Below are 12,431 nucleotides of genomic sequence, written 5' to 3' on the forward strand. Positions count from 1 at the left end.
GCTGCCATGGCTCTAGACATCATGTTTTCACATCATTGCATCAAGTAAGAAAGAAGAGAGGAGACAGGAAGGGGCTCAATTTTTGTTAATAAAGAGAAATACCTCTTTCTCAGAGGCTCTGCAGAAGACTTCCTCTTATATTGGCTAGAACAGTGTTGAATATCTACTCTACCTGCAAGGGAGGCTGGAAAAGTGAGTGGCAAAGGGGAATTAGATTTCCATGATTAGCTTAGACCAATTATGATTTGTGCGGTTGGCAGGACATCTGCTGTGAAATCAAGAAATTTCCTTCCTGTACCTAAATAAAATCAGCAAGGAAGACGGTAAGAGGGGGAGGGGGGGTTGGTGTTGCATATAAAACAAACAGTGTCTGCCACACCTTCCTCAAACTTCCTGTTCCATTTAGGCTAATTTAACTCTATCTGTTACTTGTAACTAAAAGAATCTTGACTAAGACTCCTGTAAAAATAGAATGCCTCTTTCCCCATTTCTCTGACTTACCTCCTGCCCCTCCTTCCCCAGGGAGGTGGAATGGGGTACCTGGTTGGTGTGGGGTATGTTCTCCCCCGGGTGGGGATGCTCTATTGATGGTCCTGGCTAGGAGGATCTGGTTTCTTTCTTTCTCTCTCCACCAGGACCATTGGGAGACAGAAACATGCATATGTGTTGCAGACTCAAACGTTCCCTTAGGTGGGCTGCCCAAGGTCTAGATTGGAGGTGAGAAGTTGTCACTCACACACAAGCCACAGATCCCTTATAACAGTAATAAAGGTGACATTTTGTCAGGTGACATTTTTGTAAACTACGTAATTTGGGGGACCCAGTACAAAATGAAAGTTACTGAAAATTTCAAGATGGTGACGGCAGAACATTAAACCAAGTACAGGGCCCTGTGCAATTCACATAGGCCCCAAGCCCATGAATTTAACCCAACACTTTAATTCTGCATCTGCTGACCCTTTTTTCTTACTTCTCAGTTGGTTCAGAACTTTGGTGAAGTTAAGGGTATTATTTACTGGGCCCCTTTGAACCCCAATGACACTTAACATGGATTTTCAGCAGTTATCCCTTTCCTTCCCTTCCCAGCGCCCCCAATCAATGCCCTGATGCACATGCATCTACAGTTCTCTTACTCATATCAAGATAGCTGAGATTCACCCCTATATTTTGAAATCTGTCCTTAAGCCTCACCACCAGAATTATAGAAATTAATATACAGGCTATTGGCTTCGGTGTATACAGTCTTGGGTTCTTATTTTCCCTCTGCCGTTCACTACTAGTATATGGATTTGAGCCTGTTACTGATCCTCTAGGACAGCGGTCCCCAACCTTTTTGGCACCAGGGACCAGTTTCATGGAAGACAGTTTTTCCATGGATGGGGGTGGGGCGAGGGGAGTGGGGTGGTGGTTCAGGCGGTAATGCAATCGATGGGGAGCAATGGGGAGCGATGGGGAGCGGCAGATGAAGCTTCGCTCGCTTGCCCGCCGCTAACCTCCTGCTGTGCGCCCCGGTTCCTAACAGGCTGAGGAGTTCGGGACCCCAGTTCTAGGAGACTCAGTTTCCTCATATGCAAGTTGGGGCCAATGATAATGTATGTTAGCTCTCGGCACACTATAGAAAGTGAATAGTTTTTGAAGGAATATCACAGTCATATCCATCCGTTCCTTCCTCTCCTCCCCTCCCTCCCCCCTTCTCCCCTCCCTCCCTCCCTTCCTTCCTTCCTTCCTTTTATTCAATTATTATCAAGTACTCCATGGGCCAGGTACTGAGGTAGGTGCTGCTGAAATTACAGAGTTTATAAAACACAGACCCTTTCCTATCAATAAAGAGGGCAGTATCCTGGTGAGAGTTGGTTGGTTTTTTGTTTTGTTTTGTTTAGTAAAGTATCTTAGGTTTTGTTTTTAACAGCTTTATCATGATGTAATTTGTATATTTTAAACTTCAATACCTATAGTATACAATGCAGTGAGTGGTTTTTAGTATATTTATAGAGTTGCACCGCCATCACCATAATCTAATTTTAGACTATTTTCATGGTCCCACCCCCAAAACCTGTACCCATTAGCAGTCATTCCCAATCCCTCTGCCCTCTCCTTATTCTACCCCCATATATACCCCACTGCACCCCAGCCCAAGACAATCACTAATTTATTTTCTGTCTCTGGTTTGCCTGTTCTGGACCAATATATAGTTTTTTTGGTCTGGCTTCTTTCACTTATCATAATGTTTTCAAGTTTCATATATGTTGTAGCATGTATCAGTACTTCACTCCTTTTTTATTGCTAAATAATATTCCATTGTATGGATATACGACCTTTTGTTTATCTATTCAACAGCTGATGTACATTTGAGTTGTTTCTACATTTTAGATATTATGAATGATGCTGCTACGAAGATTTGTATACAAGTTTTTGTGTTGACATATGCTTTCATTTTTCCTGTGTAGGTATCTAGGAGTGGAATTGCAGGGTCATATGCTAACCCTATGTTTAACATTTTGAGGACCTGCCAAACTGTTTTACAAAGCTGCTGAACCATTTTACATTCCCACCAGCAATGTATGAGGGTTCCAATTCCTCCACATCCTCATTAACATTTGCTATTGTCTGGCTTTTAGTTTTAGTTATCCTAATGGTTATGAAGTTGTGGTTTTGATTTACATTTCCCAAATGACTAATGATGTTGAGCATGTTTTCCTTTGCTTATTAGACATTTGCATTTCCTCTTTGGAGAAATGTTTATTCAAATCCTTTGCCCATTTAAAAATCAAGTTATTTGTCTTTTTATTATTAAACTATAAGAGTTCTCTATAAGCTCTGGATACAAGTCTCTTATCAGATGCATGATTTGCAAATATTTGTTCCCATTCTTTTTTTTTTTTTAATAAATTTATTTATTTATTTATTTATTTTTGACTGCATTGGGTCGTCGTTGCTGCACGCCGGCTTTCTTTAGTTGCGGTGAGCAGGAGCTACTCTTCTTTGCAGTGCACAGGCTTCTCATTGCAATGGCTTCTCTTGTTGTGGAGCATGGACTCTAGGCACACAGGCCTCAGTAGCTGTGGCACGCGGGCTCAGTAGTTGTGGCTTGCAGGCTCTAGAGCACAGGCTCAGTAGTTGTGGTGCACGGGCTCAGTTGTTCCATAACATGTGGGATCTTCCCGGACCAGGGCTCAAACCCATGTCCCCTGCATTGGCAGGCGGATTCTTAACCACTTGCCACCAGGCAAGTCCCTATTTGTTCCCATTCTGTAGGTTGTCTTTTCACTTTCTTAATGGTGTCCTTTGAATACTAAAAATTCTTAATTTTGTTGAAATCCAATCTTTCTATTTTTTCTTTGGTTGCTTATGCTTTTGGTGTCATATGTAAAACCATTGCTAAATCCATGGTCATGAAGATTTATACCATTATTTTCTTCTAAGGATTTTATAGTTTTTAGCTCTTACCTTTAGTTCTTTGATCCATTTTGACTTTGCTTACTTCCTGATGTTGCGTCACTCTTACTTGGGCTTTCCTTGTGGTAGCCAAATGGCTACAGCAGCTGTAGGCTTCACATTCATATAGCATACCTTCTGGAAGAACAGGTGGATTTCCTCCCTCCAAGCATTGAACCCAAATCTCCAGTCTTACCATGACTGAATCAACTAAGTTCCTGTGTCTGTCCCTGAACCATTCACTGTGGCAAGGCTCCGGACAATAGTTAACTCTAAATATATGACTATTGACCAGTGAAGGAAGAATGGAATAGATGATGGAGAAGCAACCAGTTGAAATGTGAGATATAGACTGGCAGATTAGCATGGGATGGTCAGCATGGGGAAAGGCAGGTTTGGATTGAAATAGAAGGTGACTCTATAGTTGTCATTTATGTCTTAAAAGGTGTTATTGATATAAAACAGAAATATACTATATTTTGAAATGTTAGACTATCAGTGTCTTAAAGTAGGTGCAAGAAAGTTCCTTTTCCCTGTCAACTGCTTGAGCACCCCTGTTGCATCCCCAGAACTTGTTTTAATTCCTGTGCTTTTCAGGACATCTACTGAGAGAACTTGTTGTGTGACTTTGGAGATACCCCAAGAGCATAAACAACAGAATAGCCCTCTTCTAGATAGAAGTTGAAATGGCTCTCCCAGACAGCAGGTACCAGAATTGGTTTGGGGGGTAGTAAAAGATAGGAAAAAAAGTGAGGAAAAGTTAGGAAATATTGAGGATGGGGGAAGAACCCCAAAAGGCCATTTTAAAGGAAGTTATTTTGTACAAGAATTATGTAGCATTGTCAAGTGAATATAAAGAGAGTGATGGGGAAGACAGCAAAATCTTTGAAGAGTTCTATAACGAAGTGGAAAAGAAATGGCTGCCTCACCGTAAACAAATTCTGCTTAAATATGTAAACTTCATCACTCCATAGAATACATATGCCACCTTGCCTCAGGACGAATGACCCTTCTTATTTATGTCATTTTTCTTTTAACTATTGTTTTATTGAGGTATACTTTACATATAGTACAATTTAATTTACATCATTTAAAATTGACAATACATAACATTCAGAGCTGGTATGGTTGTCTATGAGTCCTTTGTCACAGTTAATGCTCTCTTAAGGAGTAAATTCTGTCTGTAGAGATGATATTTCTATTTTTCTTATTTTTTTTTATTAATTAATTATTTATTTTATTTTTTTTTTGGCTGTGTTGGGTCTTCGTTTCTGTGTGAGGGCTTTCTCTAGTTGCGGGGAGCGGGGGCCTCTCCTCATCACGGTGCGCGGGCCTCTCACTGTCACGGCCTCTCTTGTTGCAGAGCACAAGCTCCAGACGTGCAGGCTCAGTAGTTGTGGTTCACGGGCCCAGTTGCTCCGCGGCATGTGGAATCTTCCCAGACCAGGGCTCGAACCCGTGTCCCCTGCATTGGCAGGCAGATTCTCAACCACTGCGTCACCAGGGAAGCCCCTATTTTTCTTATACAACTACATACACAGAGGATGTTTATTAATTGCTTTGAGATGACAGTTTGATGAAGATGATAAGATATTAATCACTTTAATCAGTTTAACTAAATGTAAATTTGGGGTAAATTTCAGAGGTTAGATTTGGGAAGAGGGAGCATCTAGAACCAGTATTTCTTAAAACATCTTCTAAAAGTGTTGAGAATCTCCTAGGCATTCCTTTCCCCTGCCTCTTGTCATCATCATATTCAACATGAGCAGTATAATGGACATCTGTTGTTTATGCCTGCCCAACACCCCTTTTTCTGGTAACAGCACCCATCTCGTCCATTTGGGAAACCACTGATCTCCCATTCTCAGAGCCTGTGGCTCAGAATTGGAGGAGTGGGTGGGCACAAGATTCAGGCCTGGCCAATCAATTCAGCATCCACCTGAGACGTGTGACCTGAGCTGGGCCAATGGGAGCTTAGCTAGGACTCTCACTGGGACCCCAGAAAAGAGGCATTCTCTCTCAGCTGAGATTTTAAAGCTGGTGGAAGGCAAGCTTGCCAGCCATGAGCCATCTTTAACATCACTTGGTGAATCTATCTGGGAATGAAGCCAACTCAGAGGGACGCTAAACCAAGGAATCTGTTTCTGATTCCTGATCACCTGGACCCAGTCAGATCTACCTCTAGTCTTTTTGGTTATGTGAGCTGAACCTCCTCTATGCTTAATCCAGTTTGAACTCAGTTTCAAAACTTGCAAAGCAGAGTCTTGACTAATACCACCGCCATCATCATAATCGTTATCTGCAACGCCACCCCCTTCTCCTCCTTCCTGGAGCTAGAAGCAAAAGTCCACTTCCTGAAGCAGAGCCTCAGATGATTACAATAATCAGTGGAGTGAGTGCCCACAGGAAGTCCAGGGTGGCAGTACGAGTGTGGTGGTTGAGTAGGGCAGAGGAAACACCAGGCAGAGCTCTATCACTGAGAGACAGGCTCCAGCTGCCTATTCTTGGAGTGTTCATCTGTCTCATTTCCGAGCTCTGATTGCAGATGCCTTGTTAGACACAGATTAAAATCACTCTACTGGATGCTCAGCAAGGCACCCCAAACCAATCAGGAAACATCATTCTTCTTAAAGCTTTGCTTTTGCAATCATTCCTTTAAACAGCTCAGGCCTCACAACAATGCAACTCTAAACTCTCGTCTCAGGGCCTACTAAGTTTTGTGAATGCAAACATTGTCACTGAAAATGATCCAAAAACGTTATTCAAGATATTCCAGCAAAAATAGGGCCAGAAACTCTAGGAGAGAAGAAGTAACTCTAAATTCATTGTGTTAGCTTAAGAGTAATAAAAAGGGAACTAGCAGACCCATTTCTTGTAAATCAAGACTGTAAATTCGGGGACTTCCCTGGTGGTCCAGTGGTAAAGAATCCATCTTGCAATGCAGGGGACGTGGGTTCGATCCCTGGTCAGGGAACTAAGATTCCCACAGGCTGCAGGGCAAGTAAGCCTGCATGACACAACTACTGAGCTTGCATGCCTCAACAAGAGAGCCCACGTGCCACAAACTACAGAGCCCATGTGCCCTGGAGCCTGCACACCACAACTAGAGAAGAGAAAACCCACACGCCACAACTAGAGAGAAGCCCGCGCACCACAACGAAGAGCCCGCACGACATAACGAAAGATCCCATGTGCTGCAACTAAGATCCAACGCAGCCAAAAACAAATAAAATAAATAAATAATAAATAAATCTTAAAAAAAAAAAAAAAGACTGTAAGCTCCACAAGAGCAGAGACCATGTTTCTATCTGCTTATCATTGTATTTGCAATACCTAGAATGAGGCCCAGAAAAAATATTTGTTGAATGATTGGCCAAAGAGATAACTGATTTTTAAAAATTAATTAGTTAATTAATTAATTTTTGGCTGCATTGTGTCTTCGTTGCTGCGCGCGGGCTTTCTCCAGTTGTGGTGAACGGGGGCTACTCTTTGTTGCGGTGCCTGGGTTTCTCATTGCGGTGGCTTCTCTGGTTGTGGAGCACGGGCTCTAGGCGCGCAGGCTTCAGTATTTGTGGCTTGCGGGCTCAGTAGTTGTGGCTCGCGGGCTCTAGAGCGCAGGCTCAGTAGTTGTGGCGTATGGGCTTAGTTGCTCCGCGGCATGTGGGATGTTCCTGGACCAGGGCTCGAACCCGTGTCCTCTGCATTGGCAGGCAGATTCTTAACCACTGTGCCACCAGGGAAGTCCAAAAGAGATAACTGATTGAATGAAGCATGAAAGGTTTGGAAAGGGAAGACCAAGTGATGCTCTCAGAGTCAGGATCAGATCGACTCAGCTCTGAGTTGTCCAGCCCTGGGTTTTGTACCAAAGCAGATTTCTTCTGGAGGGCCCTTTCTACCTTATGATTCTATTGTCATTTTAACTACTATTGGACGTTGGTTATTTTCGCCTGCCCGGTGTTTGTTCCCTTTTTCTATGAGGTCCTCAGTTTCCTTTTGGGAAAGCCCTCTGCTCATTTTGTGTCCTCTTTTGGAGAGGTGAATCCTGTTAGGCACCTTCCACCATGAAAGATGAAGGTATCACACCCTTTTTTTTTGTTTGCCATCCACCCCCATGGACCAATGTGACCTAAAGTCAGCCAATCAGATTCTCTCTCCCATGACTGACTCTTGGGCAAGTGACTCAAGGATGGAAGGGCTGGTTAGAGCTCATTTATTTTGGTGGTGGTGTGCTCACCAGTTTCTGCCACAAACCCTTGCTAAGGTCCTTGCTGCCTAGCCCTCTGGATCTCCCCTCACTCCTGAGTTTTTCTAAGCCTGGCCCCCCAGCCTTCAGCCAGGTCTCTGAGCTGCTAATAACCTTCCAATGAATTCCCATCTGTGCAAGTCAGGCAGCATTAACTTGTGCTGCATGCAACCAAGACCCCTATTTGACAGTGCAGGCCAGCTGCTCCTCCAGCTGTATAGTTTCTCTCACTTTATTTCTCTTCCTAGGCTGCAGTCCTGCATGGCCCTTTAAAAAATACTATACTGGAAGCTTCCTCCTTTAATACTGATTCCAAGCAATTGTTATTTGTCCTTTCCATTCCCATTCCTTGTAGTGGAAAATGATAGGGTTGTTCCTTCCTTCTCCACAGTGAATCCTCCTTCTCTGTAACTGATTCCTCACCTCCAGCAGCTTGACCTTGGGCTTTGACCATCATTGATTGGTCAAGCCTTAGATATCTCACCTTAAACTGGGCCAATCAGATTTCTGTTTCCTGGGAGTTTATACGCTTTACCTAGGGAATGTGAAAGTTATAGGTGGCTGACAGCTAAGCCTCAGAAGTGAGTTGGTTCTAGGGGGAAGGTCTATAATTTTCTGTTGCTGAGGTTTGGGATTCTTTTCTGGGTCCCAACACTTACCTATCTTGAGGAGAGTGCCAATAAATATATATAACTCTTTTTTTTTAAACATCTTTATTGGAATATAATTGCTTTACAATGGTGTGTTAGTTTCTGCTTTATAACAAAGTGAATCAGCTATACATATACATATATCCCCATATCTGCTCCCTCTTGCATCTCCCTCTGACCCTCCCTATCCCACGCCTCTAGGTGGTCACAAAGCACTGAGCTGATCTCCCTGTGCTATGCCGCTGCTTCCCACTAGCTATCTATTTTACATTTGGTAGTGTATAAAATATAACTTTCTTGATTAAGTTTTCTAATATTGGCTTATCTGCAATCAAAACAACCTTAATTCAATTCACAGTCTCCATGTGATAGAAGGCTCCTTGGAGGCAGGGCCGGATTTTCATTCATTCATCCATTTATTCACTGATCAAACATTTATTGGGTATTTACTATGTTTCAGGCACTATGGTAGGTGCTGAGAACACTGAGAGCAATTAGACAGTCCCCTGAATTCACGGAGCCTGCTCTCTGTCTAGTTGGGGTATTAATGTCTTCAATCATTCATTCATTTAACAAATAGTTCATTTATTCTAATGAACTAATCATCACCAGCATTTATTGAATATTATGTGACAGGCCCTGGTACTAAATGCTTTTCTTATTTAATTCTCATAATTCTATGAGATATGTCCCAATTTACAGATGAAGGAACTGAGTCACCGAGAGGTTAGGCAGCTTTGCCAAAGTCACAAAGCTTCTAAGTGCTGGAGATGGGGCTCCAATCCTGTCTGACTATAGAGCTCTTGCTTCTAATCATTGTGTAACCTCCCTCTCAAAATAAAGAATCCCAAAGCAATGTGACAGACGCCTACACAGGTGTGTATAAAGTTCACAGAGAAGAAAGTGACTGATTTTGCCAAGAGGCTGGAGTTCAAGAAAGGTTTCACAGCTGAAGAGGTTTGAGCAATCTTGGAGGAAGAGAAGAATTGTAAGCCTGGTGCCTTGCACAGTACTTTGCACATGAACTCAGTAAAATGATGATAAGGCAGCTTATGCCTCTGGAAGGAGTTGTTTTCCTGTGTACATGGAGTCTGGGGTGTTTTCTACTGCCTTCTGAGGCATCCCTTTTGTGATTTAGCAACGGTGTGCAAGATGATCAGAGCATTTGTGTATTATATCATTCATGTTCACAAAAACTTTGTGAGGTAAGTAGTACAGGTATTAACTTCGTCAGATGGGTGAGGAAGCCAAGGTTGATGTTGCATGACTTGTACAAGACCACACATGGTGAGTAAGTGGCAGAACAAGACAAGGCCCTGGTGTCCTACCCTCTGGAGGGAGGGACTGCCTAGCAAGATTCCTTAATCTAGCCAGGCTCCTTAACTCTTACTCTCCAGTAAGGCATTGCTGTTTCCAGCCTCTATACCTAAGCTTCCAAAGGTTCCCTCTCCCAGGATCACCTGCCCCTTCCTTCTCATTTCCAGCTCTCCAAATACTGCTCATCCTTCAAGATCAAGCTCATTCCACATCTTCCTCCCAGGCCTTCTCTAGCTTCATTCAGCCCACTGTCTAAGCCCCAGTTAAATCCGTTACCCCTACTTCCAACCAGATTCCTGCCCTGAAAACTTCCTGTATAGAAAGTCTAGACTGGTCACTGTCAACCAGCCTTCCTCATCAGAACTCCTGTTGCCTAATTACTCCAGCCTTTGGTCAGCCTTTTATTGTTGTTTACTTTATTTATTTATTTATTTATTTATTTTAACATCTTTATTGGAGTATAATTGCTTTAAAATGGTGTGTTACTTTCTGCTTTATAACAAAGTGAAACAGCTATACATATACATACATCCCGGTATCTCCTCCCTCTTGGGTCTCCCTCCCACCCTCCCTATCCCTCCCCTCTAGGTGGTCACAAAGCACCGAGCTGATCTCGCTTATTGTTTACTTTATGTATGTACATCTTTTCTCTCATAGAATGTGAGAGGCAAACCATATGCTTCTTTTTTAGCGTCATGTATCTATTGCAAAACTGCGCTCTTTGGGATCATAGTGTTTGTTGACTCCAAGAGTATATCTGGCTGCCTACCTGCTGTTAGATTATTCAGCTTCTAAATCATGAAAAATGGATATCCTGTCAACCCCCTTTCTAAAGCTCCTAGGGGGTGGGGGAAGAATGCAGGGGCATGGACGCATTCAGCAATTAATAATAACCAACACTTAGTAATGTATACTAATTGCCAGGTCCTGTACAAAATACACTACATGCAATAACTCATTAAATCCTCAGGACCTTTAATTATTATCCCCCCTGAACAGCTGAAGACATATAGAGGTCACTCAGGTAGTAAGTGGCACAGCCAGTATTCAAACCCAGACTGACTGCAGAGTCCATACTCTTAAACATGACACTAAATTCTTTATGGGTAACCAAAAGTTTCTTGCTACAATGTAGATCCATTTCCTCTCTTTCTAATAACTATGGGAATATAGAGCTAAAGCGATGAAAAATAATATGTATACATTATGCTTCTAATATGAGCCAGGTATTGTGATAGGTGCAAAGTGGCTTATTAATGTAATTCTTGCAATGAGTCTATGAAGCAGGAAGTATTAACTCCATTTTAAAGAATTTGGCTCCCAAAGTGGTTAAACACTCAAGGTTTAGCTTCTGGTTACTGGCAGAGCTGGAACAAGACCAGGTTTCTTGACTTTCAAGGAAGTGTTCTTAAAAGGAAGTTGTACAGAAAACCCTGATAGGGACAGATGTGAAGGGCAAAGAGACACCCGAATCATTACTTAAAATGTGTTAATGTATGATGCATATTGAAGAATGGTGAGGGAATGTCGAAAAAGGCGTACTATAAAAACCCACAGAAGAATTAGCTAATTAAATTAAGGGCTGGGATTCAAACCCGAGAACTTCCCGGGAGGCAAGGGCAGAGAGGGTGCCACCTGTCCAAAAAAGGAAACCCGCTCTAGAGACCTGGTCCCAGGTCTAAAGGTCGCTTCAGAAAACTCCCTTGACACCCGCGAGCCGCTTTATTCCACCCCGTGATTGGCCAGGTAGGAGCCTGGGGTCCGCCTCCTCCTCCTCCAGATTGGTCAGCGGTCCTCAGGCTCACGATACTCCTGCGCGCCCCGCCTGGTCTCCAGCTCCCGGGCCCAGCCTACGGCGAGCCGCTGCTTCGGCGGGGGAGCGGGTCCCGCCCCCATGTGACGGCCCGGCAGGGAATTGGCGGCGGCGTGCAGCCATTTCCGGTTTCGGGGAGGTTGGAGGGGTGTGGAGCGGGACTTGGAGCCGCTGCCGCCTCGGCCGCCGCTTACGGATACTGCCTTGCGCCTAGTGCTGCCGGGACGATGCGGACGGAGCCCGGAGGCTGCTGCTGCCGTCGCCCGGTGCGGGCGAACGACTGCGTGGCGAACGGGGAGGTGCGCAACGGGTACGTGAGGAGCAGCGCCGCTACTGCCGCAGCCGCTGCCGGCCAGGTACTGTGGGACCAGGCGGCCGGGCCGGGCTGGGGGCGGTGGGCCGGGACCCCGCGGGCTGGCGCCCTTGTGGAGGGGCGGCGAGGCCGGGCGGGGTCGCGGTGACTGTCCGCGGGCCCGGGCGCGGCTCAGGTGTGCTGGCGGCAGTGTCCGGGCGCTTACTGGGCCTGCCCCGGGCCGGAAGGCTCAAGGGCGGCGCTGGGGCTCCCTCCGTCTCTCCGCGCCTGAGGTCTTCCTCTCCTCCCGCCGGAGGTTGGGCTACTTCCTCTACCCGATCCCGCCAGAAGTGGGGGCTGCCCCCCAGGAGAGGCAGGGAGTGCCCCCTCGGACCCCAGGAGGATCCCCCCGAGGCTCCCTCCTGTGGCTTTCGGGTGGTTGCTTCCTCCTAGAGCTCTGAAGCCCTCCAGGGAAAACCACATTTAGGATCCTCAGGAGGCAAAGCAAGTTAGGAGGTGGGACCAGGCGGAAACACACCCCGTCTTTTCCTACCACGTACCTACCCCCGTCTACAAGTAAGGCCTTGGACCACAAGTCTGGCAGTGAACCTGGTCCAGAGCCTAAAAAGCGTTATGGTCTTGGCCCGAGGTGAGACCCCATCTCGGGCTCCAGGTTGAGTT

At 45.0% G+C, this 12,431-nt stretch overlaps 1 protein-coding gene across 1 annotated transcript in view; it reads left to right on the top strand.

Moving 5' to 3' along the window:
- The first annotated feature begins 11,569 nt into the window (after nucleotides 1–11,569).
- The window catches only part of SPTLC2 (serine palmitoyltransferase long chain base subunit 2), a 117,021-nt gene continuing 116,159 nt past the window's right edge, over nucleotides 11,570–12,431 (top strand). The window contains exon 1 of the mRNA XM_068541985.1: nucleotides 11,570–11,814. Coding sequence (XP_068398086.1) covers nucleotides 11,686–11,814 — 129 coding nt within the window. The 5' untranslated portion in view covers nucleotides 11,570–11,685. The remainder of the gene's footprint in view (nucleotides 11,815–12,431) is intronic.

This window comes from Eschrichtius robustus, chromosome 1 (assembly GCF_028021215.1).
Source record: "Eschrichtius robustus isolate mEscRob2 chromosome 1, mEscRob2.pri, whole genome shotgun sequence".
NCBI lineage: Eukaryota > Metazoa > Chordata > Mammalia > Artiodactyla > Eschrichtiidae > Eschrichtius > Eschrichtius robustus.